Source organism: Staurois parvus, unplaced genomic scaffold, assembly GCF_062004578.1.
Source record: "Staurois parvus isolate SC_StPar_1 unplaced genomic scaffold, SC_StPar_1.0 ptg000123l, whole genome shotgun sequence".
Classification (NCBI taxonomy): domain Eukaryota; kingdom Metazoa; phylum Chordata; class Amphibia; order Anura; family Ranidae; genus Staurois; species Staurois parvus.
Window position 1 is genome coordinate 271,005 of NW_028317919.1, and position 27,811 is coordinate 298,815.

The following is a 27,811-nucleotide window of genomic DNA, read 5'->3' on the forward strand; positions in this document are numbered from 1 at the left end:
AAAAAAAAAATCATCAGCTTTGTTAACACTCAATAAACAGGAGGACAACACAGATGCAAGACATGCATACATATACATTTATTCCAAGAATAAAACATTACAAATATAGGCATTTGTGAAAATCTTATCTATACAAAATAGATGGCTAGCCTACTTAAAGCTCTATTTTAACAAAGTAATGAGTTGATGATAGTGTCAAAATAAAAACACATTAAAATGACACAGACATAAGCTTCAAGCTTAAATATACATTACTGACTGGAAAAAGATCCATAACTGAAAGTAAACTTAACATTCAAACATTTACAGAGAATTTACACTGTTTTTTTTCCAGGATGATCCAACAAATTTAATATACAATTAGGGGTGTAAAAAAGTAAACCTGTCAAATAAAAAGCAAAAGAAAAAAAAAAATCTGACAACACAAGCACTTTTTAGCTACTGAAAAAAAAAAAAAAAAGGAAGAAGGAACAGATTGTGCTGGGACATGCTATAGAGGAGAGTGAAGATTCGGTGTAAAATTGATTAACGTCTAGACATACACACCTTGTCTGACAGCAGTTATCAGTGTGCCCACACAATAATTTCCCTCCTGGGATCTCAGGAACAAAAAAAAAAAAAAAAAAAAATGTGTGTATTATACACAAATCTAAAACACAAGCAGAGTAAAGCATTGAACCAACTGTGCATCCAGCACTGAAAAATATGCACACTTCTTTATACTCTGCAGCAAAAAAAACAATGACTTTGCATTCTGGGATCCAGGAGTGTCTCACTGCTCTTAACTTAAGCCGGCCATAGATGGTTCAAATCTCAAAGGGGACTGGCCAAGATTCAATCCAACTATGGGAAAGCTGATTGGATAGACTTGGGTACAACCATGTCAGATTTTCAGCTTGCGATTACTGCCAGAGGCTATAGCCGCTATCAGTAACTATTGTGTTCAAGGATAGCTCCCGCTCTCCCTGCCAGAACACAATTGCTCCATGAGAGGGATTCCCCCATCAACACATTGTATTGATGGGGAAATCGAGCAGCTTTCTTTCATCTTTCTGCATCAGCTATATCAATTTGCCTTCATCTGCAATTTGAAATATTCTTATGTGCGGCAACCCAATTTGCCCTGGTCTCAAACACTCAGCACACATTAATGCTTCTCATCCACTCCATCCCCCACAGCTATCTCCTCCTGTGCCACCATCCCCTCCCTCCTAGATTGTAAGCTTGAAAGAGCAGGGTCCTCGATCCCCTCATGTTTTGCATTGTATTGGTATTGTTCTGTCACATGTTCTGTCCCCCTTTGTAATGTACAGCGCTGAGCAAACTATTGGCGCTTTATAAATACTGTATAATAATAATAATAATCTTGTGACAGGTTTACTTACCAAAAAAAAAAAAAAAGTTCTGGCTATGCATTTTTTGGACAAAATCCACAAACGTGATTATTGCTAAAAGGGATTCTTCCTGCTGGTAACTTTCTGATAAAACTCACGTACCCAGTGTGGTAAAAACAAACCAATGTACATTTTAAGCGAATGGCACTACTTTTGCAAGGGTTTTGATAGATGTATATGATAATAAAGTCACCATGCAGCCAGATGTGTTCTAAAGCGAATATGTACTTCTATAAAAGTACTTTGTTTTCTACAGTCTTTTTTGGCACTTACACTGCAACTTTAGTGGTCTTACAATAGTTTGAAAAAACCTTGGAACGTTCGCCTGTAGAATGCATACAGTTCACTGCACACTATGTTACATACATGACTTAAAGGAAAACAGATTTTTTTTCAGCAATAGCTGAAGTAAATACACGCTATAGCTGGGCATGTTAGCACCTGTAGTTTTCTCACATTGTTAAAAATACCTCCCAGAATACTCACGGTCCAAAAAAACATATGGGCGCCCAGTTTCTGGTAAAAGTGAGAGGTCAGCCAAACTTTGCTCACCACTGCAAACACCTCACCCCCCTTCCTAAGCACAGTAGTAGTACATGTCCTCCTGACAGGTGTTTAGAAGAGACTGCTGCATTTGTACCTCCTTAGTCTATTCTCCAAACACAGCCTGCTGGAGGGACAATGGAGAAGGCAGGAGCACACTGCTTGTGCTCGCTCCTTCCCCATAAACATGTTCAGTGTCAGACTGACAGTAAAGCCCTAGTTGGTCCATAATAAAGCTGAAGTTTAATCTGCTTATACTTTGCCTTCCTTGGTTCCCCCTCTGCTTATACTTTGCCTTCCTTGGTTTCCTCTCTTTCTATCCTCATCAATAAGTTAAATAAACGTTTGAATAAAAACATTTGTTTTCATTACATACCTCGTTTTAGACCCAGTGAAGAGTGTCTCAGACATACAGAGCCAGCACGGGAGCGAACACATACCAGTGCCCCCATAGCAAGCGGCTTGCTATGGGGGCACTGAGCAAGGGGGAGGGGCCAGGAACACTGGCAGGGGACCCGACAAAAAGGAGGATCCGGACTGCTCTGTGCAAAACCACTTTTTTTTCCAGGCATTTATCCCACTTTAACCTGGTGACGCTCCAGGAATACCTCCCCCATCTTCTGGTGGCTACATTCACTCTTCCACTGCATCTATGGTGGAGCAACAATAGCCACCTTTCGACAGCAGCATTATCAATCAATGGAGAGGGTGGTGTTGGATGGACTAGTAGAATTAGTGACTAACAATCTAAATCCCAAGTCCAGCTAACACTTCAAGCAGTTACAGCAAAAGCCTCCCCCCCTTTGGGGCTAAAGGTTATATGTAACTGAATAAAAGCTGAGAATTGTAAGCACTCCCTGCCTGGGTAAACTAGTTTTGGGAAGCAGAAAAACAGACTTACTGACTGGACTACCAGGTAATAAAATAATTTTAGATTTTGGCCATAGTTACACTTTAACTTGATCCACCATGAAACTAAAGATTAATTCAAATGATAAAAGTGGTTTTATTTCTTAAAGTTTCACACACTTGTAAGAACATATAAATCTCCCATTCTGAAACAGGCACACTTTCGCTAGTAAAGCTAATAATGCTAGTCAAACATGACAGAGACATGGCAAGGAACAATTATTTTTCATGTGAATATTCATCTTGTGCACCTGGCTGCCTCTAAATCCCTATACCATCTAGACTTAAAGTGACCCTGTCACCACAGGGTTACTTCTAAATACAAGGCGGCCTGTGAAGAGTAATGCTTACTTTTCCAGTGGTCCTTGTGTTAAGAAGCTACTTACTGCTTCTGGATACTGCAGGTATTAGTCCCATTGGATAGGTGGAATATCTGTTACCTCATTGCTCACAGTGGGTTCTCTTGTGCGTACTGTAGTGAGGTAAGGAGCCAGTTATAACTACAGCTTGCAGTGGGGTAGCAGATATTCTACACACTTCAAGTGTGGAATTCAAGCTGCAAGTGGAGAACAGCAGCTTTAATACACAGCCTGCTGGAAAGGCAAGTATATTCAATCTTCTTTTACAGGCTGTCCTGTGCATCTATCTAAGCTAGACACTGGTTTTGATTTTTATCCAGCTTTTAAAGCACAGAAACTGTCCATAGAACAGTTTCACTCTTAGTTTTCAGTAACCACATGACTGAAAACTGTATTAGAAAAAAGATGCCAGTGCCAGATGAACTGCACCAACCAATTTCTATCATTTGGTCACCTGAAACTGGGATACAAATGAACATACAGTGAGGAAGGTTGCCGTGGTTGGAAGGAATAGAACAGACTGCCATATGCACAGCATAAACCAACACTGCAATTTTCAGCCACAAACAACCAACTAGACCAAGCTGCCATGGGACATGTGTTCATACAAGTACATAAATGGTAACGTGAGACTACCTGGAGTGGCCAGGAAAAAAAAAAAAAAAATAAGAGGACATGAACAGTAGCCTAACAGCACCAATTCAATTTGTCAATTTCAAGTGAATGTGAAAATCTTCTCAAGTTGACGCAAAAACAAACAAAAAAAAAAATAAAAAAAAATGATGAATGAAAGAGCCATCAATGACAGATTACTGGTTGGCAATTTTTTTCTCCAACAGTCAATGCTGGTCAAAAATTGGTCACCAAACCAAGTTTAAGTACATTCTTAGACCGCAATTAGACCTTACATCCTTTAATTTTAAAATAAATACACATTAAAATATCAAAAGAAAAAAAATTCACAAAGACCTGGCAGATACAGGCAATATGTACACATACTGTACATACTATTCTGTACATAAAATATACAGCCCCCTCCCCACTTTCTTTTCTGTAACAGTCCACACAGGCAGGGCATTTATTATATACATAATTATAAAAAAAAAAAAAAATTTAAATAATACACACATAGCGACTGGGCTTGAAGTGTAGAGATCGTTTTGCTCCTTTATTTACTCCGCCATGCAGTCTCCTAACAATCTGGGCTGGGACCTTCATTTTGGAGAAAGATCATCTAATGATATGAATGAAGAACTGGAGTTGGAACAAGCCACGGGTGAGTCAGTCACACAACCATCTTTAGCCGTTGAGTCAGAGAAGCCAATGCTGCTGCTGCTATCAAGGTCTGAGGAAAGGCTGGAAATGGAGAAGAAGTGTTAATGAATTGGGGAAACCCCAATAAACTTGCTGTCCAGTACAAGAGCTGAAGTAGCAATACGGCCAAGATTTTTTCACCACCCTATTCATACATTCCTTAAAAACTCATTACAATGCCTTTCCTTACCAAAAGAAATGCACAAGTTCAGCTCCAATACAGAAGTGCATTATGCAAAATGTTGCACAGCAATTGCCAAAACCAATATGAAAGTATAAGAGGGTATGGCATTTAGTAATGAATTTTGTCAAAGCATTTCTTGAAAACTATAGTTTCTTTCCGTAACCAGCTTGTATTACTTCATTAAAAAAAAACAAAAAAAACAAGCTTGGTTTTATGTATAGTTTGTAATTATTGTAAAAAACAGGAGCAATTTTTGATCCTTTTATTTCACTGCTGATTGAATAAAACAGACTCTCTGCAGTAATTAGTAGACAGATAATGTGGCTGATTTATACAAGATAAATAGACCGTGTACTCTTAAGTGCACTTTGCTCCAGAGCTTTAAAAAAAAAGAATAATTTCACCTTAAAAAAACAAAAACACAAAATATTATAGTAAATGCACATATTTTTGCAGGGAAAAAAAAACAGTGCATTTATTTTTTTCTGCAGCAGCCTGAAAACGCATTGCGCCCATGATCAAGGGTACAATGTCAGGCTTCTTCATACAAGCCCTGCAGCTTATAGCCCATACCCACATACAGTACATGCTGTCAGTTACAAAACTGCAGAGCTTGCGAATGAACTACAAAAAGGAACTCACCAGCACCCTCTCAGTTCATTCAGAATGACAAGCCATCAGCCATGGTGGCTGACGGTAGTTGTCCATCCATTCACAGGACACTGAATGAATGACATGACCGTGTAGGCAAAGTCCTGCAAGGCCACGTTGTTTTTATTCAAATTGTGACAGAAGGTACAAGGAAAGGATTTCCCGCCCGCTGTCACACTGGAGGCAGGGATCAGAGGGGGAGGCTGCAGGAACTGGAATATGTTACATGCTAACACCACCCTAAATACTGTCCGAACATGTAATGTTCCAAAAAGGTGAACTGATCCCTTGCAAAAAACAAACTTGATTATGTCACAAGTTCAGAGTGTTCCTGTGTATTGCTCACAAAAGTAATTCATACTCTGGACTACAGAATAATCAGCCTTTATGTTTTGAGATAGCAGAGTAGGTGGGTTTAAGTAGTTTAGCAAAAGAAATCTGGGTAGGGCCGATACCACCAAGTTCGCACAATGCTTTGGGGAATACTTACTAGAACTGGAGCACTCAGAATGTGTTACAGCTGTGCATGGTTGCCAATCGGCTTCCAACTTCAGCTTGTTCAATTAAGCTTTGGCAATAAACTCTGGAAGTGGATTTCTGTGCAGTGCTGCACCAGATTTTGCACCATTCAGGTTTAGTAAACCAAATAACAGTGTAGCGCTAAATTCCAAACCAAAATAATACAAACAATTGTATACATGAAAAGACGCTGATAAAACAATGTGTAAAAAACAATGTGTAGAATTTTTGGCATTATTTTGGTTTGGGATTTAGCGCTACATTATTATTTGCCATTTTAAACTTAGTACACAAGTCTTTTTAGTGTTAGCAGCTTTACTAGGAAGTGGGGATATATCTTAAGGTGCAGGTTTATATTACAGGTTTAGTAAACCAATCCATGTGTGTTGTAAGCCCAAAAGAGCTCACATTTTTGAATTTTGACCTGACAGATTTCCATAGTGCACCCCACCACTAAACTCTGGTACTGCTGCTGAGCCCCTCAATAATTCTAGAAAACCAGAATGTAATCTTACCAACTGTAATCGGATAGATGAGTCGTGTCAGGGGACAGCATGTTTGTAGTTCCTTGAAACAGCCTTTTTGGTTGGTTTTCGATTTCCATTTCAACTGAAAACAAATAAACCTTAGTTAGTGTTTGGTTTAAAATCAGGAAAGATTTTGGCTTTGGGCTTGTACATATGATTTCTCAGTGTTTGTGTGTTCTAGTCTTTCCTTTGGAATTACAGAAAAAAAAAAAAAACAAGCAATGTAGGAGTCATATACTACCACTCAGTCTGTACTTTACAACTGGCAGCCCTGATGACTCTGCATCAGTTTGCTTTTGCATGACCTAGATATACTGATGTCCCACCAAATGGTACACCTAAATATCTGTCATGCATCCTGCAAGACTCACACAAGCTAATAAGATTAAACGCATAATATACCCTACCTTTTCTTTTTATGGGACCAAGTGCACTCGGGCGAATGCAGTTTATTGGGCTCTGACTCCTCCTGCTAATGAGGGGAAAAAAAAACAAACTGTATTCAGTGTAATCACATCAAATATTGCTAAAAACTTTGCACAAAACACACCCCTAGGAAAATAACTCTCACCAGCATCAAGAAAAGCAGTAGACAAACCAGGGACACTGCACATGAAACCACCAAACCAGAAAAGAGCTAGGAAACTCAAGGCCTAATAGAACAATCCTCCTCAAATATAATGTCCTATGAAATACAAGCTAATAGGGTTCCATGGTATAATGCGGTAAATATATAGCTCAGCTATTATGCATAGATTAGTAGATCGAGGCTCCATAAGATGGAAAGTGCCCAGGTTTCAATAACCCATTCACATTCAAGTGTATGGACTATGCAAATTGTTTTTTTTCCTGTGATACTACGTTTTATATACTATGTGAACAGTGAAAGTCTGATTGGGACTTTCCAATCTGTACGCATCCAATTCTGAGAAAGGCCCACCAATAATATGCTCTGTAGAAAAGGTTACCCTTAAAAAGCTAAATCTATACAAATAGAGATACTGCCCATGGCAAACAGATTGTTTTCCATCTGCTGGACAACATTTGTGTTTCCTTTTCATCACTTTCACAACAAAGTACAAATAAAAAGACACATTACAGAGTCTTGAAATATAATACTTACGTGGTAAATCGTCTTGTGGGACTAGGTATGGGGCTTGGAGGCAAGCCATTACTGCTCAGACACATTTGTAAAGAAGGTGAGAAACATTGCTGTGGGTGACAAAAAACAACAATGATGTCCTTTGATCTGTACAAGAGTATTTATATTTAACACCTAGGTTTAACTAGGATTTTTTCATCTGAAGGGTGGCAACATTGTTACAGCTTCAGAACTTGTTTGGCTTTATATTGGGAAAAAAAATTAATACAATTATGCACATCTAACCTGCAGTAAAGGTATTCACACTTTTAGACATGTAGAAGTATTATACTACCACTCAGCCTGTTCTTAAAGGCTGGCAGCCCTGATAACTCCTTTGGTTTATATTGCATGTGTAAAAGTACATGTGCCCTATAGGAAAAGGACACATAATGCCAATTAAACATGCTTACTTAAAAGGTGTTAACTTCATCAGCAAAAGCAAATACTACTGGCTTTCCAGCAATCAGTGTTGAAGTAATTTGTCCATGGCATGGCCCAGGAGAGCTCAAGATCTACAGGTATAATGTCCAGAGGGTGTAGATGTAGCTTGGAAGAACAGGGTTTTTTTGGACACACACTACACATGTAAGTAAGGAATTTTCAAGGTCCAAACTTCTCTTCATATGCTCAAATATTAAAAAGTAGCAAAATGAATCTGAATTCCAGAATAAAAACCATAGAGACTAATATAAAGCAGGGAAGAGCACAATGACTTTAGAGAACACATAGTAACACAGGGGCAACAGATTTAATCTCATGCCTCATTTGACTAGAATAAATTAGCAAAATTTGTCCCTATGGGGTTAAAGTCTTTTTGCTCTAGTCTTCTGACCAAGACCAAAAGCAGAAAAAAAAAGATATTACCTTTCCTATGCCTCTTGTAGGTGAAGGGGCTGGTGACACTGGAGTAAAGTCAACACGTTTTGGAGATGAAGGTTTATCAAGCTTGTCAAAATCATTATCACTCTGTAAAAAGAAAGTGTTTTAGGCTCACAAGAAGCAGATGGAAAAATTAACTTGAGCAAACATAATAAAAAACACACAACACACACTCAACCAAAAAAAGTTTATATATGAAACCTTCACCTAGAAAATGGTGGCTGCCTGTACATACTACCCTCTCACTGACCCTAAGCCATCACAACTCCTGAACTACATACCTGTTCCAGATCAACTCCAAAGGCACTAAAGCTATGCGTAGACAGGCGGGCAACTCGAGGGTTTAGGTAAAATTAGAACATAGCTTTTTTTTTTTTTACCATGTCAAATTAAAATGCCACTGGAAGTGGCCAGGATAAAGTTAGTTTTCTTTTTAGAACATTGTAGGAGTCCCACAGTTCGGGTTCTTGATTATGCAAATCTCAACTTTGTGAAAAGGAAATTAAGGGAAGCTCCACCCTTCCCATTTCTTCTAAATTGAGGGGTGGTGTAGCTGGCTCGTAGAAAATAGCAAGGGCAGGACAGTTTGGTGCCAGAGGTAAGCAGTCACATTCTGTAAATTACCTCCCCATCCCTCAAAACACAATGTTTCAGTCCTGTCAAGGACAAAAAAAAAAAAAAAAGAAGGGAGAGAGTGGGGGATGGGTGCATGTATTACTGGGAATGGGACGGCTACCAAGGTATTCAACTGCTTGACTTTAAAGGGCCTATAAAGTAAAAAGCAGGGTTTTACTATGCAGGCACCTGTCATTGGAAGGTCATGGTAGCAGTGTTGCACATTTAAAGCACACCTCACCGTGCAATTTCATTCTTCCAACTTTAATGAAATGGCAAAATGACGGTTCATTAATTTCTATGCACTGCAGCTTCACTGTGGTGCGTAGAAACAGGTAATGCATGGAGCCTTCAGATAAGCTCCGGTCTGTTTCAGAAAAATGCACACACTATGCATTTTTTTTTTCTCATGACACTGCTCAGCACCCAGGGGTTCTGTTGCAGTGTTTTCCATGTGCCCTTGTAGTGACTGGTGTTGAACTGATGCAGGAAAATACCAGTCGCCGCGCTAGTGCTTTACTGCTTTAACTACTTCCCTACCCGCGCATGTTTATACAAGTCCTGGTAGGGAAGCGGTTATACTGGGATCATGGTTCAGGCTACAACCACAAACCCAGTATTGTTTGAAAGCCCCAGTGATTGCGTTTCATGTAAAAGTTATCCAAGTGGCTAAGCAGCCACTGGATTGCTTTTACGGGTGTACCTGATACTGCCTATTGCTGTCAAAAGAGATCTTTACATTCCTTGTGACAGCAATAAAAGTGATCAGAATTTTATTTTTTTTTAAAGAAAGTGTAAAAATAAATAAAATGGTGTGTAAATCTAAACTGGTAAATCTGTAAAGACTTTTAAAGTGTCGCCTATGGAAGTATCGTAGTATGTCACCATTCCAGTAGCGTGCAGTTTTAAAGCGTGACATGTTTGGTATCTCTTTTCTCGGTGTAACATCAGATTTTATATTTTACAAAAAAATTGGTATTATAGTGTGTCCATGTTCACTAAAATCCATTAAAGCATATTTTTTCCCAAAAAAAAAAAAAAAAATATCTGCGCAAATACGGTGTGAAATTAAAAAAAATGGCAAAACCCATCATTTTATTCTCTAGGGCCTTGCTTAAAAATATATAATGTTTGGGGGTTCTAAGTAATAAATACATTTTACATGTAGGAAGGAAGTGAAGTGTCAGAAAAGGCTTGGGAAGCAAGTGGTTACAGAAGTGATAGGTTTACTTTAAATACCCAGAACAAAGAAATAATTCATTGGGTATATTCATGAAGTTGTAAATTTGCTAGTCAAACATTTACTGCAGGTGTATTTGTATATTTCTTGGTGCATGTGTTTTAAATTACAGTAACGGATCCACCTGCAGTAACTGTCACATTCACTGGTTTATAGGATTTTAAAGTTTTGTTTTTTTTATCGGTGTACATTAAAACAGATAATGTGCAACTACTTACCAGGCTCAAGCTTTCCTCCCAGGAAAGGCTCATTTGCATTGCAGTTTGCACTTCCCTAAAGAGATTAAAAATAAATTAGTGGAACTGAATCACTATTCTATAAATATTAGAATAGGCCACACAACAGCCAAACAAAATATCACAAAATGAAAACCTGAATAGAGCCAAAAACAGAAACCTTGCAGTCCAAGAACGCCATTCATGTACATGCCAAGGCTACCTTACAGAATTCTATTAAGATTAGCTCGATTCTGCTAGAAATTCAGTGTCCTTGTAAATTCCCATTCAATAAAATATCAAGCAGTGTTATCAGTCTTGCTCAGTTTAAACCTTAACTATAGGACACCTCTCCCTAGGTTGTGGAAGGGGGAGTGGGGGAAGGTGTTCTGCAGTTCAAATAAGGAACAAGCAACTTGGGTGGGTGACAATGCTGCTCCTCCACAAATACAGCACACTGAATGAATGCTGTCACCATAGAGCAGAAAGAGTGTTACTGGCAGGTTCCATCAGGTGAAAAATCCCCCAAAAAGAAAACAAATGCAGTCTTAAACATCTAAGAACTGGTAAGATACAATAGATTACATTTTTGTTGTTTGCTTTAGAATGTTTTTTACATGGCAAGGAGAGTCAAAAAAGGAATACTCTTACCGTTCACGTGCGGTCTCTCGATTCATCAGATCCACTCCTTCCTCCTTTGAAAGAAAGACACAATATTATTGAGTTGTGGTTCTAAACCTTGTTATAGTATACCCGATGAAGTGACCTAAACTGTCTTGCAGTAATTAGTTTTAATACAACAGTCCAATAAATTGCTGTGGTGAGAGAAGGCTATTTAAGGCAAGCTTAGGAGGCCATACCAAGTACATCTACCCTCACGAACGAAAAAAAAATAAAAAAAAATTAAAAATCACTGCACAACATGCCCAATGATTAAGGAAGCAACCATGCTACTGCTATTTTGTCTACCAAGTACCAACACAAGTGGGAAATGTTACTGACAATGAGCAGATGTTTCAATGTCCAGCTATTGTTCCTGGGGATAAATCTATACATCTAAGGTAACCATAACTAGCTATAATTATAGATTATTAAATATATCATTAACACAAGAAGTGAAATGTTAAACTCCTGGGAGCCTGTGGCTGTGCAGCACTGTGAATGCAGCAAGTCCTCTACCATAGAGTACAATAACCAGTCTGTTTTACTGTAGACATGCTATATGGCAGGGAGCTAGCACAAACAGTTCTCCACAGCACACAAACACAGGAGAGCAAGTAAAAGCAATTAACCGCTTGCCTACTGGGCACTTATGTCCCCTTCCTGCCCAGGCCAATTTTCAGCTTTCAGCGCTGTCGCACTTTGAATGACAATTGCGCGGTCATGCAACACTGTAATCATATGACATTTTTATCAATTTTTTTTCACACAAATAGAGCTTTTTTTATGGCATTTAATCACCACTGGGTGTTTTATTTTTGCGCTATTAAAAAAAAAAAAATTCTATTATAAAATTTTGCAAACAGGTAATTTTTCTCCTTCACTGATCTGCATTGATGAGGCAGCACGGATATGCAACAATGATGGGCACTGACTGGTGCACTGATGGGTGCCACTGATCATCAATGCCCTAATGATTGTTGCCGATCCGTCCTCGGACAGTTGCTGGCTATCGGCAGTACTTTCCTCACGCCGTGACAACTGCATTTACCAGCAACTGCATTTACCATCATTGGACACAGCTGATCACATGGTAAAAGGCTGCTGTGATTGTCCTTTTACAACATCATGTGATCAGCTGTGTCCGTAGGACACAGCGATCATGGAGATCGCCGGGGGTGCGCAAAAGGACGCCCTCCCAGAACTGTACAACCGCGTTGTAGCGGTCATTTGTCTATAGCGCGGTTGGCAAGTGGTTAAAGAGGGAAGTTGATCAATTTTTGTTATACACACACACACACACACACACACACACACAAACACACAGTTGTGTTCAAAATAATAGCAGTCAGACATCACTAACCTGATCAATCACTGTTTTTGGTAGAAATGATATTTCTACATGGCAAATAATTTACTAGCAGGTGTAGTAGAGTAATAGAAATCCAACAGACCCAACAATCATGACATGCATGCTGCTGATTCTGTGTAATTCAATCACTAATTGAAAGGGGCATGTTCAAAATAATAGCAGTGTGGAGTTCTATTAGAGAGGTCATTCATTCTTTGAAAAACAGGTGGCAATTATTGCCCTTATTTAAGGAAGGAAGGCAGCAAATGTTGTACATGCTGGTTACAGTGCATTTCTCTCTGAAATTCTGAGGAAAATGGGTTGTTCCAGACATTGTTCAGAAGAACAGCGTACCTTGATTCAAAAGTTGATTGGAGAGGGGAAAACATAAAGTGCAGAAAATTATAGGCTGCTCAGCTAAAATGATCGCAAATGCTTTAAAATGGCAACCAAAACCGGAAAGACGTGGAAGAAAGCGAAAAACTACCATTCAAATGGATAGAAGAATAGCCAAAATGGCAAGGACTCAGCCAACAATCAGCTCCAGGAAGATCAAAGAGGGTCTAAAGTTACCTGTGAGTACTGTTACAATTAGAAGACGCCTATGTGAAGCCAAGCTATCTGCAAGAAGCCCCCGCAAAGTCCCAGTGTTGAAAAAAACGACATGTGCTGAAGAGGTTACAATTTGCCAAAGAGCACATTGACTGGCCTAAAGAGAAATGGCGCAACATTTTGTGGACTGATGAAAGTAAGATTGTTCTTTTTGGGTCTAGTGGCCGGAGACAGTTGGTCAGACGACCCCCAAACACTGAATTCAAGCCACAGTACACTGTGAAGACAGTGAAGCATGGTTGCGCAAGCATCATGATATGGGGATGTTTCTCATACTACGGTGTTGGGCCTATTTATCACATACCAGGGATCATGGATCAGTTTGAATACATCAGAATACTTGAAGAGGTCATGCTGCCTTATGCTGAAGAGGAAATGCTCTTGAAATGGGTGTTCCAACAAGACAACGACCCCAAACACACCAGTAAATGTGCAACATCTTGGTTCCAGACCAACAAGATTGACGTTATGGAGTGGCCAGCCCAATCCCGGATCTTAATCCAATAGAAAACCTGTGGGGTGACATCAAAAATGCAGTTTCTGAGGCAAAACCAAGAAATAGAGAAGAACTGTGGAATGTAGTCCAATCATCCTGGGCTGGAATACCTGCTCACAGGTGCCAGACGTTGGTTGACTCCATGCAACACAGATGTACAGCAGTTCTCAGAAACAGTGCTTATACAACTAAATATTAAGTGATTCAAAGGAAAGCAAAATCTTCAAACATTTTTCAGTTTATATAGTGAATGTTTGAGTTTGTAAAGAAGAATACAAACACTGCTATTTTTTTTCTATTTCAATGGTTTTTATTAATTTTTAAACAGTATAAAAGAGAGGCAATAAAACACGCCCACGCAGGGGCTATCAATTGCACAGATAAAAAAAATGCAAAATAAAAAAAAAAAAAGGAAAAACAGTGCTCTATAGCCAACAGGGCAAAAGGTACGCCCACACAGAGGCTATCAATGGCACATAAATTACAAAACATTACTGTAACTGACTATAACAACTAAATGCAGCAGGCCAGTCACACCAAAACAGAGAAAGAATGAAAAAAGAAGAAAGAGGGGAAGAAAAAAAAAAAAAAAAAAAAAAAAAAAAAAAAAAAAAAAAAAAAGAGAGGGGCAAGGGGCAGAGGTCCAAGAGCGCCAATACCGAAAGCCATTACATCCCCAGACTAGCCGGGGAGAGTGTGGGAAAGGCATATTGCAACCACGGCTCCCATATTTTCAAAAATTTATGTTGGGAGTCGTTGCGGATACTCGACATCTGTTCGTTGAGCATCATAGTGGTCATACGATCCCGCACCCCCTGAAGAGGGACAACCGGACTCTTCCAGGCCTGAGCAATTGTTCTAGTGGCCGATAAAAACAGATAGGAAGCCAACTTCTGCTGATGAGCCAAGAGGCCCGGTATGGGGCAATGAAGCAAAGCATACCGAGCATCCCGGCGGATGGAGAGATGGAACAAGGTGAAAAGGAGGCCAAACACACGAGACCAAAAACGAAACAGTCTCGGGCATGACCACCAGATATGCAATACATCTCCACGATGGCCACAACCCCGAAAACATTGATCACTACAGGCAGGGTTAGCCCAGGCCAACCGAGCCGGAACCCAGTACCAGCGAAACAATACCTTATAGGCTGCCTCCAGCGTGGTCGTATTAAATGAGCATTTAGCTATGAGTGACCAGGCCTTATTCCAGTCCTCCGGATCCACGGCCACTCCCAGGTCGCGCTCCCACTGAACGACATATGAAAGAGAAGTATGCGGCGAGCGTCTATTCAAAGCTGCATAAAGAAGGGAAGTAAGGCCTGGGGCGCCTGGCCATTGTTGGCAAAGCTGTTCAAAGGCAGATTTCTGGTACGGGAAGACAGACGTGCCCCGCAATGAGATCAGCCAATGCCGCAATTGAAGGCAAAGAAAAAACTCCACCGGAGGGACATCCAGTGACTCCCGAAGAGAATTCCAGGTAGGGAAGGACCGAGAGGTCAAAAAGTGTCGTACCTGGGAAAAACCATTGGTCACCCACCAAGAAAACGCCCTTGGTTGATCTAAACCTGGTGGGAAGAGGGGGTTGTTAGTGATTGGGAGCAAAGGCAAAAAAGGTGACATTAGGCCACTGGAGTAACGTACCGAGTCCCACACTTGCAAGCCATGGAGCAAAATCGGACTCAGTGCCGTGGGACGCAAGGCAGAGGGAAGCCATAGAAGTGTCGATATCGCAATAGGGGCACAATTAGGTAGTTCCAGGAGGACCCAGAGAGGTATGTCTGAGGAAGCATGCAACATAGATAGCGGGGCGATCTGGCTCGCCTGATAATATTTAGTAACATTGGGAACCCCAAGGCCACCCTGAAGTCTATGGACAAAAAGCGTAGTTCTGGAAACTCTGGGGCGTTTATTGGCCCAGATAAAACGCATAATCTTTGCCTGAAGCAACCGAAGGAAATGAGGAGGAACCCGCACTGGGAGGGTGCGAAAATAGTATAGCAGTTTCGGCAAGATGGTCATTTTTACTGAATTAATCCGTCCAATCCATGACAGGTGTGGAAATTGCCAAAAATGCATAAGAGAGGACACAGAGCGAAGCAGTGGATAGTAGTTTGCAGCAAACAGTGAGTCATAGGTGGGGGTCAAGCGGATGCCTAGATATTCAAGAGAAGAAGAAGCCCATTTATAAGGGAAGTGGGACTGTAGGCGCAAAACCAAATCTGAGGCCAAAGTAATATTAAGCGCGACAGTCTTATCCAAATTGATACAGAGACCCGAAACTGCTATTTTTTTTGAACAGTCTAATATTCACTTTTCTTCAATTTTTTTTTAGAGGAACAACACAAATTTGATATATTTTTCTTCATGTTTTGATTTGGAATAGAATGTGTAGTGTTCCCAATGCATTTGTGTGTATGGAAATAAAAGCGATTAAAAGGATTTTGAGCTTTATACACTTTTTTCAACACACTATTATTTTGAACACAACTGTATATATTTATAAAAAACATTATAAATACCATTTTTTTTTAAATATATGTGATCATATATTCTCTGTTCTATGCTGCATAAGAACTGGGGGAGGAGAAAACAGCAGTGACTGATCTTTCCAGTGACTCAGGTAAAGTTTGATCAATAGAGAACAGGCTGGGTTCCCAGCACAGCTTGAGAACTGACCACAGTGTGTTCTGCTGCTTAGTGTGGCCAGTTTTTAAATAGGAAAACAGAGGGACTGGCAGGAATACCAGGGGTTTCACACACAGAAATACTTTTTCCATACAGGTACAGCAGGCACATATCAGGAATATGAAATGTTGGCTTTACATAATCTTTAAAATGAAGTGATCGTCCTGTGAGGCATATATATTTAAATGGGAGGACAAGGAGGACCAGGTGAGCCTTGAATAGGTAGAAAGTAGAAATGCACTTATACTTTAAAAACACATCTATTAAAACAGGGCTATATTATTTCCAAAGAGATAGAAAAACTGACAATAATTCTCCCCCTATGGCTGCAAGTTAATGACCTGGACCAAGCATGCAGCTTGTAAAGTCATGGGGATCCCATTACTGGCAGGCTTACTAGAAATCAAGATTTAAAGGTCCCACTGTGTAAGTACCAACACCGTGTCCTACATTAACACATACAGGAAGCAAACAGCATAGTGTGACTGAGAATGGGAGTTCTATTTTTAATTATCTGGGGCTAAACAAGGACTCTCAGATTTGTAAATGTTTTTTTTTTTTTGTGTGTGCCCCAAAGCAAGCGGCTTGCTATGGAGGCATAAGGAGGAGGAGCCAAGATTGACAGTGGAGGAACCCAGAATAAGAGGTTTGGAGCTGCTCTTTGCAAAACCGTTGCACAGAGCAGGCAAGTATAACATGGCTAATTAAAAACACGCACAAAAAAAAAAAAAAATCAAAAAACAAAAAAAAAACAAAATTGCCTTTCGTAACACTTAAATGTTAAGAATGGCTACAAAATGCAGAGTACACACACTGGAAACTGCGTGAAGTCAACTAAAATTCATTAACCAACTTTTACGTAATACAAACTGAGATAACATATTAGTTTTTCTCATATCATGTCTATGTGCACACCAACACTGTAAATCAAAGTAAATGTATAGACCAACAATCCCTACCCTTTTCAGCTGATGAAGTCTGCTGCTTGGTATTCGCACAGGGGAGGAAGATGGTACCTGTACAGAAAAGATTAAAGTACAAGGTGAGTAAAAGTAATAAAGTGACGGCTGCTGTGTTTACGAGAACCTGTATCTGCCTGCATCACCTTTCTCAGACATATTCAAGAGATATCGCTGTCTACAGAATCTGTCAGATTCCTGGTCCTCTCTGCATTCTGTGGTTCTCTTGCAAACACTTATAACACTACATGATGCAGTAAAAATGGAAGCTCAGCCAAGGACCAGATACCCAACACACTCATACGTGTGCCAGTTGCATAGGCATCTTGATGTTTTTAGCAGTGGGCCAAGTACGCATTAAAATACTTCCTAAAAGACTATTCAGTTTTGTTAGTGGTGACTGGGTCCCTTTAAAAATATAAACTCAATACTTGGCTCTATTAAGTTGTGACATTCATGCAAAGTTTTCTTTACAGATTTCCTATCTGATAGGACTAACCATGCTCAGTTACATTTTTTTTCCATATAAATAGATCTAAAAAGATGAAGGTTAAAAGAGCAACATGCAGACTTTGCATTTAACATGCTGCATTTGAAAACATTAATGCGATGTGTTAAAAAAATGCACATCAATGAAATTTGCGGATGTCAGCACATGTCAAAAAACAAAAAAGCATGTTAACACAAACTAAATGCAATGGACATGGTGTGAATCCAGCCTATAATAAAACTTTAGATCCCACACTCTTCCAGATGCAGTCCATATCCGTTTTCCTCAGTGTTAACAACAAGAATATTGTGCTGCACCAAAACTGCATATTTGGAAATGGAATCTAAAAACCTTTATGATGTTTTGGTAAAATTGCTGCCAGGTAGGCTTTTTATGACAGAAGAGAGGATTTATCTTTTCCATCAGATGTTTCTCCACGACTATTGGCACTTTGTTCTACAAGTGTACACGGAGCTGTGCATGTGCAGCTCAGTGTATAGTCTTGGCACAATTCTGTACACACAGACAGAAGTTACAACATCTGGGCCCTGCCAATCAAGTTGTTGAATCCAGAAGAGGACCAGGAAAAGGCTGAAGCACTGGAAACAGAAAAGAGCACAGATAAATTTTGGTTTGGTGGTTTAGCTCTACTTGAAATTACCTTTGGATCCCCATGTACACTTACCAGGTTCTGGCGGTTCACCACAGTGGTGCTGTTTCTGCGTGCCCTTGCTGCATAGTGCTGGAACACTTGTGAGTGATCACTGCAAACAGTGAAAAAGCAGCAGTTAGAAAAGAAGGTTACATTTTTTTAAAAATATGTCACTTAAAATTAGGCACAGAAGACTTTGAAGGAATCATGTACCAAGAAAAATATGGGGGCGGACATCGCCAAGCTTTCAAAAATGCTGCATGCATGTTTCAGAGATTCCCAATAATAAAGCCAAAACACATTGAGACAACACAACTAGCAGACGTCAGACCACCAGATGTGCATACTTGTTTTGTATGAAAGTACTGACACCATTGGATCAGCATGACAGTCAGGCCACTAGCATTTTTTTTTTGTTTTCTCATTTAAGGAGGTTAGAAATGGTGGCCTTTGCAATTTTTATTCCTTCCTCCTATGAGGTGCAACTCCACTGTATTTAAAGAAAGGAAAACCCAAAATCTAAAAAGACAATATGCACAAATGAAAAAACAAATCATTTACTGAAATTATATTGCATGCATACTGCTTAACGGGAAAGGAAGCTGAACACTGCACACCTCCCTTTGTTGGTAGTCTGACGCAACAGCTATGTTAAAACTTTCACATACGCAAATCCTGAAAATTGCTGTGTTAGGTTGTGGGAGTTATCAGGTTAAATTCACCAAGCTGCTTAAAGTGGGCCATCATTTAAAGTGATACTAAACACACACTTTTTAAATTGACATTGTCCCTTCTATTTCCGTTATGTGGATGATGGCACAGTAATTTTATTAAAAAACAAAAAACACATCTAAGTACCTTTTTCCTAATCGATATACAGCTGCCACATGACCCAGATCTTTCCCAGCCTGTCTGCAGGGAAACATAAGCAGGAGGAGCGTCTAGTCCTCTGCTGCTGGTCACATTTTCAAAATTAAAAAAAAAAAAAAAAAAAAGAAAAAAAAAAAAAAAGGCCTTTGGAATACAGAGTAAAAATAAATAAAATCAAGTTTTAAATTGGCATACAAATATATATGTGAAAATCAAAGCTTTATTATTTTGTGGAAACAAGGTGTGGGCGGATTTGTGTCAGTCACAGGCTGTGTCACACCCCTCCAGCCTGTGTCTTAGAATAAGAGGGAGGTACAGCCTCCATCGATCTACATGTAATATCCTGCCTCCGTCGCGTTTAGCTGGTTAGGGAGAATGCAGGAGGGAGAGAGTGGGTTGTCATTTACCACTGTGTATACGCTCACATACACTATATTGCCATAAGTATTGGGCCAACCCTCCAAATCATTGGATTCAGGTGCTCCAATCACCGCCATGGCCACAGGTGTATATAATCAAGCTCCTAAGCATGGAGACCGCTTCTGAAAAAAAAAATTTGTGAAAGAATGGGTCGCTCTCAGGAACTCAATGAATTTAAGCGTGGTAACATGATCGGTTGCAACCAGTGCAAAAAGTCCCATCCATGAAATTTCCTTGCTACTAAATATTCCACGGTCAACTGTTAGTGTTATCGCAAAGTGGAAGAAACTGGGAAAAACAGCAATTCAGCCAAAAAATGGTAGGCCACGTAAAATGACAGAGCGGGGTCAGCGCATGCTGAAGCGCACACAAGACATCAACTGTCTGCAGAGTCAATAGCTAATGACCTCCAAACTTTGTGTGGCCTTCAGATTAGCACAACAACAGTGCATAGAGAGCTTCATGGAATGGTTTTCGATGGCTGAGCAGCTGTATCCAAGCTCTACATCACCAAGTGCAATGCAAAGCATTGGATGCAGTGGTGTAAAGAATGCCACCTCTGGACTCTAGAGCAGTGGAGATGTGTCCTCTGAAGTGACGATACACGATTCTTTGTCTGGTAATCTTATGGACGTGTCTGGGTTTGCCGGTTGTCAGGAGAATGGGGGGATTATGGTGTGGGGTTGTTTTTCAGGGGTTGGGCTTGGCTCCTTAGTTTTAGTGAAGAGAGCTCTACAGGAGTCAGCATACCAAGCCATTTTCGACCCTTTAATGCTCCCAAATTTGTGGGAACACTTTGGGGATGGCCCCTTCCTGTTCCAACATGACTGTGCACTAGTGCACAAAGCAAGGTCCATAAAGACATGGATGAGCGAGTTTTAGGTGGAGGAACTTGACTGGCCTGCACAGAGTCCTGACCTCAACTCAATAGAACACCTTTGGGATGAATTAGAGGAGACTGCAAGCCAGGCCTTCTCGTCCGACATCAGTGCCTGACCTCACATATGCCCTTCTGGAAGAATGGTCAGACATTCCCATAGACCAGTGTTTCTCAACTCCAGTCCTCATGGACCCCCAACAGGTCATGTTTTCAGGATTTCCATTATTTTGCACAGGTGATTTGATCAGTTTCACTGCCTTAGTAATTACCACAGCTGTTTCATCCGAGGGAAATCCTGAAAACATGACCTGTTGGGGGTCCATGAGGACTGGAGTTGAGAAACACTGCCATAGACACACTCCTAAACCTTGTGGACAGCCTTCCCAGAAGAATTGAAGCTGTTATAGCTGCAAAGGGGGGCCAATTCAATATTGAACCCTAAGGACGAAGACTGGGATGCCATTAAAGTTCATGTGTGTTTAAAGGCAGGCTTTTGGGACTATAGTGTATGACTCTATAAACACATGGGCTGGCCTGCTCAGGTGTGACAGGGAGGAAATGCTCAGCATAAAAATTCCCTGAAAATGAACATGTGCAGAGTTGCCACTACAGCTGCAAAATCTCTAGCTGAATTGGGGACATAAACAGAAGTTGGAGATGGACTTTTTTTTTTTTTTTAGCCCTGCTGCCATTCTCTATGGGAAAAAGATGTTTCACTCCCCTCCCGCTGCCTCCTAGGATACAGATGTCACATTTCAGGAAGTATTAATCCCCCCCCCCCATTTACAGGGCCTTGAGAAAGTATTCATATACCTTGCAATTTTCAACATTTTTTCATGTTACAACCAAAAAACGTGAACGTATTTTATTGGGGTTTTATGTGATAGACCAACACGAAGTGGCACATAATTGTGAAGTGGAAGGAAAATGCTAAATGGTTTTCACATTTTTTTTACCAATAAATACCTGAAAATGGTGGCGTGCATTTGTATTCAGCCCCGAGTCAATACTTGGCTTTAGAGATGTATATAGAAATGGGGGAAGTAAACAAAGGTGGCGCCTGATATCGCGCATGCGCAGACAGATCTGCCACCATGACGGTTTACATATTGTTCTATGAATGGAGGAAAGCGATGTCTCCAAAATATACAATATTGATATCCCAGGAGACATTATTATCCACCATTCATAGTACAGTATCGGCAAAGACTTTTTGTACACGTTCAATGTCCGGTGCCGTGTCACTGTGGGGACTGCAGGAACCAGGCGGCTTCCTGTAAAAGCAAGAAAAGAAGATGGTGGCACAGGGCAGGACATCAGGGCAATAGAAGAGGACAACGCTGAATTCACTGGGCTTGGAAGTATATTGTTACAGCACAAGAAGACTATCCAAAAGGAAAAGGGAACAGACTCTCTCTTTTGGAAGCCAAGTTTCTATTTAAGGTATTTATAGTGGCATTAGTGCGATTCCAAGAACACAGCTGAATACGGTCTGTGATACTTTGTTTACACGAAGGTCTCATTCACAGCACCGGGACTGATTTATGCAGAATCTTACTGGTAGCAAGAACCTATATAAAAGTGGTCAGTATGTGGTGTGTATAGAATACTTCTGCTAATGGTTACAAGTGTACATGTACGCTATTGCCTGTTGCTGCGTCTTAGTGTTGACTAAATAATGCAATCGGTGGTACCTCTGTTTACACACTATCCCCGTAAATGGCTGAAGTTGGAGGTCATTCTGTCCATGTGTTGCTGCTGCCTAAAGGATTTATTCAGGGAAGATATAAACATCAATAGTAAGTAATCATCGATGGTGACACTTTCTCCATATTGCTGATATTTACATGGTAGCCCTAAACAATGGCAGCTATTAATAGAACCCATTTATGCTGTACGCACATAAACATTAGCGCGAACGTTTACAAGTGTACATCATAATATACAGTCTAAACATGGACGATGACTGCAGATTTTTCTTTTTACTCTGACCAATACAGCACAATACTACACTGGGCCCTTCGCCTTCCCTGCTGCTGTGTACAGGTGCAATCAAGGCTATACACATCTGTATGCAGGGTTTTGGACACCCATGTGAATGAGCCCCAACAGTTAATTTTTCAAGACTGCTTTCTGGAGTCTGCCCCCTACTTCAACCACATGCAGTACTGTAAGTGTAAGGCAAGCCACAGATGATGCGATTTTCCCTACTGCAACCCTAGGTTGAAGGAAAGAAAAATTGCTCAATCCCCCACCATCAACAGCCACTATTGAGTTCTGCCATCAAGAAGCTTTCCCTGCCGGCAGAACAATGATTGTTGCAAGCAGCCATAGCTGCCAGCAGTAATAGCATGCAAAATATTTGAAAGGATGGTTGTACTAAAATCGATCGACGGATCGACTTCAGTACAACCAGCCTCCTTATAGATGGATAGAATCTGGGCCGGTCCCTGATGAACCACCTAGGATTTAAATGCTCTGTAGGTGGCCTAACAGTACTGCTTATGTCAAGGGGATAGACCTCCACAAAGCTGGCCTGAGAAATTAAATGCAGGGCAAAAAAAAGTTACACACGGACAGTGCTCAGTGCAATTCCTAAGCTTTTTTTCCCCCAAAACCCTGAAATACAAAAGCTCAGTGCAGGTATGTAGACGAAGAAAAAAAAATTCAACTGGGGTAGGCAGCTTCAGCACTTCATGTCTGGTGATACTACAAATCTCATCATACTTGCGAGTCTTGCATGGTCCACAAGAAGTCACCTTGTTATAGACCCCCCCCCCCCCATAACTATAACTATTACCTACATGCAGTAGATTTAATAAATTATTTTTGTTGGATAAAGCAGTCACTCCAGTTTTGTAAAACTACAAATCACATAAAAGGTATGCTGGGATCTGTAGTTCCACAAGAGCCAAAGTACCTATAGTACACTAAGCCTATTTTCACACTAGGAATTTCACAGGAAAACTACATTCATGTGCAATTCACATGCAATTCAGTGCAGTGTGGTGTGAGCCCATTCATTTTGCTGTACTACGGCATAGTTGCATTAACTACTTTTGGAAATGCACTGTAACCAAATCACATGGTAGTTTTGCACCATCCAATCCGGTGCAAGCAAACACTGCGTTTGCGGCCTGTTTTTGGAGCATTGTTAAATTGCGACTGACACCCTGTGCAGACTGCAAAAGAAGTGCATTTTGAAAGGAAATGCGAGAAATGTGCACAGATTGCCGATTTTCTAGTGTGAACTGGGGCTTAGTCCTCATTCACAATGGACATTTTTACAGCTGCTCTGTTTGGCTTTTGACGTCTTTCTACAGCCAGTAACCCCCCCCCCCAGCATGTTATCCTATGTGCCCATGCACACAGATTGTAATCAATGTTTTTTGGCTGGAAAAAAAAAAAAAAGAAGAGAAAAAAAAAAAAAACCACAGAACTAGTGGGTTTCTAAGAGGTTCTTTAGCTGTAAAAATGCTCTAACATCAAAAAACGCAGCCAAATGTGGTAAATTGCAGCAAACCAGCATTTTGGACTTTTTTTTGACCAAAAAGAAAAAAATTGCTTTTTGGTCAACAAAAAAAAAATAAAATCAAAAAAACCCAAAACACTAAAAACCACAAACATGAAAAAAGTCACTAAACGCTAATAGAAAAACGCTAAAAAACCTCACGTTTTTAACGCAACTTTACACAGCTAACGTTACCAGCGTTATTAAAACAAATACTGCTGATCCTTGGCCCAGTCCCCATCATTGGACTTCACTTTTTTGGTATGAGTTGTATAACCCCCAATTGTCTCTCATTCTGGCACAGGCAAACACTAGCCAATTAAAATATTTCCTAGGACCCTTCACCGTGACCTGCCGTGTAGTGGTCTGCACACTGTGAAGGGTCACCGCGACCTGCCGTGTAGTGCTCTGCACACTGTGAAGGGTCACCGCGACCTGCCGTGTAGTGCTCTGCACACTGTGAAGGGTCACCGCGACCTGCCGTGTAGTGCTCTGCACACTGTGAAGGGTCACCGCGACCTGCCGTGTAGTGCTCTGCACACTGTGAAGGGTCACCGCGACCTGCCGCGTAGTGCTCTGCACACTGTGAAGGGTCACCGCGACCTGCCGCGTAGTGCTCTGCACACTGTGAAGGGTCACCGCGACCTGCCGCGTAGTGCTCTGCACACTGTGAAGGGTCACCGCGACCTGCCGTGTAGTGCTCTGCACACTGTGAAGGGTCACCGCGACCTGCCGTGTAGTGCTCTGCACACCGTGAAGGGTCACCGCAACCTGCCGTGTAGTGGTCTGCACACTGTGAAGGGTCACCGCGACCTGCCGTGTACTGGTCTGCACACTGTAAAGGGTCACCGTGACATGCCGTGTACTGGTCCGCACACTGTAAAGGGTCACCGTGACATGCCGTGTACTGGTCCGCACACTGTAAAGGGTCTACATTTGGATATCTCTTATAATGAGATTCTTAGGCTAGGTTCAAATCTATGCTTTTAGTTTGTTTGCTGAAGTGCAGAAACGCACTACAGCCCATGTAAAATTTTCTATGGGTCCCATACACATCTTCGCAGTTTTTTTTTTGCACACACATACAGGACAGTGTTTTTGGCTCCCCAGACTACAATGTACATGCGTTTTTGAAAGTGGTTTGTGTCTAACAACCAGTCTCTTCCTCCACAAAAAAAAACAAAACATGAAAACGCACACATCAACCACACATGCACAGGTGTGAACTTAGCCTAAGGCCCTGTTCATACCTGTGTGCTTTTGCCATGCTAGAATGCACCTTCCCAGCACATGAAAAAAGGTCCCGGATGGTTCACACCAGATGCATTTTTTTTTCCTGCATCATGTATTCCAATGGCCATAGTTCACACCAGTGCAGTTTGTTCCAGGTGCAGAAAAAAAAAAAAAAAAAAAAAAAAAAAAAGTAGAACATGCTGGATTTTCTCTGCACAGAACTGCGCTGGAACACAGCAAACCCATCAAAAACGCACCAGAGTGTGGTGTGAACTGTATGCAAAAACAGTTTTCGTGGTGTGAACTGGCCCCCAATCCTAACTGTTCACATCTGTGCACTGCACTTTTGAAAAGTCCCACTTGCAGCACTTTTAGCACCCCGTTTGAAGAACCCACCTTCTATTGAAGAAAAATGGGGGCACACTAAAAACACATTGAACTTTTAAAGTCAATGTCAATTTTTCCCAGGTGACAAGCGCAAGCAAAACACATGCGCAGCCCTAAATTTAAACACAAAGCATTACAAATACGCTAAAACATGCATTTTCCAAACACACAATATGAATGGCCCCCAGATCACACCGTCCTGCCCATGGATCAGACTCTTCTGTCCACACATTCACCTTCCAGCAAACCATGAATGGAAGCCACTAGCTGGGATGTTTCCAGGGACCATCAGTGAGGGACAGCAGACAATAGCCAGGATCCCACACTGGAGGCAATGCAGCAGGCCAGACTCTGGAGAACTAGCAGTCCCAGCATGTCCATCCAGCATGTCCTATGCTGAGTGCTGCAGCTCCTTCCCAGCTGGAAGTCCACAGGTTGGCTCCATCCTGGACACATCCAGCCACCTGATTTCTGAAGCTCATCCAACACCCCCTCCGTCTCTACCCACACCCCCATCCTCACCTGAGCCCGTTAATATGGGGGGCACTGTTGGACCTCCTCAGGCTGCCATCGCTGGGGATCTCCACGTCCAGCTCCATTTTCTCCTGAGCCATGATGGCAGCGATGCTCCCCCGATCCTCCTCCTCCCTCCCCAGTACAGGCCTCTGTAGACGAGCTCCGAGCTCAGGGCTCCATTCTACAGCCAGGGAAGACGATCGCCACTCTCCTGCCGCCCTCCACACTCTGTCAGGCCGAGGAAGCCCCAGCTCAGGCCCAAGCCAAGCTCCCCAGCCTCCCTATGCCGAGACGGAGCAGTGACCAGCACGCATGCGCACAGCTGATGACTGAAGCCGAGGACTGGCTGAGTGTGATGGGAGAGGAGACACCGCCAGGCAGGGAGACTGTTCACTTGTTCCTGAGCCACTACACAATACACAGTGATGGGAGAGAAACTACGGAGACTAGACTCTCATATACATAACCAAGCTGGAGCGAATGGCTCCTCTCCCCACCTCTCTACAACGAGAGATTGGCGGGCTTCTGTGCATAGAGTAATGATTGTAAGCTGCAGTAACCCGGAGTAACCAATCACAGTTCACTTTACTCTTAGGGTTTCAATTGGTAAGTGCTGTAACTGTAAGGAACCAATCAGGTTTAGGTTTACAGCAGTGATAGCAATTGATAGGTGCAGTAATCCTAAGCAACCATAGTTGATATAAGGCCACAAATGGCCTGGTCAGGAAGGGGGGTAAATCCTCAGCAGTGCAAGTGGTTAAGTTGTGTTTATTCTCAAAAAAATTGCATTTGAAATACCGCTGCACAAATATTGTCTAAAAATATGCAACTTCCACCATTTTATTCTCTAGGTCCTCTGCTAAGAAAACAATTTATATATATATATATATATATATATATATATACACACACACACAGGGGCGGACTGACAACTCATGGGGCCCCCGGGCACTAGAGGTTCATGGGGTCCCTGTGTCCTCATCCACACACAAACCACATCCAGAAAAGCCTATGAAAGGTACCAGGGGCATCTCATGGGGCCCCCTACTGACCCTGGGCCCTCAGGCAGTGCCCGAATGGTCAGTCCGCCCCTGTATATGTGTGTATATATATATATATATATATATATATCATCTGTTTGGGCATCCTAAGTAGTTTTCTAGAAAAAAGAAAAAGCCGATTTTCACATGTGGGAGAGGAGTGTCAGAACTGGCTGGGTAGGCAAGTAGTTAAGGATCATGGATTTTTCACACACAAGTTTGCAGTGAAAGCAGCAATACAAAGGGGAATACTTGTACTTGTTATATCACATCTGCAGTCTGTCTAAAGCTGGCAACAGATGGAAGAGAGTGTAGTCTGACCACCAAACAGTTTTTTAAAGATGCGCATAGAAATGAACTGTAATCAGCCAAGCTTGCATATCTGTGCACAGAGCAGACAGCCTCAGTAACTTCTCATCCAGAGAGAACAATAGCAATCAGCCAAGAAAGGTCAGCTGCCTCCCCCTTTCTTAAGAACAATTGAGGGTGTCTATGCTAATGTAATGCTGGCCATACATATGCCAATTGTCAGGCAATTCAACAACTTTTAATCA

At 41.3% G+C, this 27,811-nt stretch overlaps 1 protein-coding gene and 2 non-coding genes across 3 annotated transcripts; all 3 read right to left on the minus strand.

Moving 5' to 3' along the window:
- Nucleotides 1–54: 54 nt before the first annotated feature.
- LOC149467098 (P2R1A-PPP2R2A-interacting phosphatase regulator 1-like) lies at nucleotides 55–26,696 on the minus strand. Its single transcript, XM_089672218.1, has 10 exons — nucleotides 26,224–26,696; nucleotides 18,434–18,512; nucleotides 17,259–17,315; nucleotides 11,145–11,188; nucleotides 10,497–10,551; nucleotides 8,409–8,510; nucleotides 7,524–7,612; nucleotides 6,808–6,872; nucleotides 6,389–6,482; nucleotides 55–4,561 (listed from the first exon to the last, which is right to left on the minus strand). The coding sequence occupies exons 1-10, from the start codon at nucleotides 26,313–26,315 to the stop codon at nucleotides 4,420–4,422; spliced, it is 819 nt and encodes a 272-aa protein (XP_089528344.1). The 5' UTR covers nucleotides 26,316–26,696; the 3' UTR covers nucleotides 55–4,419.
- LOC149467099 (small nucleolar RNA U109) lies at nucleotides 6,620–6,757 on the minus strand. The gene has a single exon (XR_016312018.1). It is a non-coding gene; the product is annotated as a small nucleolar RNA U109 (small nucleolar RNA).
- LOC149467100 (small nucleolar RNA U109) lies at nucleotides 7,815–7,952 on the minus strand. Its single transcript, XR_016312017.1, has one exon. It is a non-coding gene; the product is annotated as a small nucleolar RNA U109 (small nucleolar RNA).
- Nucleotides 26,697–27,811: the final 1,115 nt, after the last annotated feature.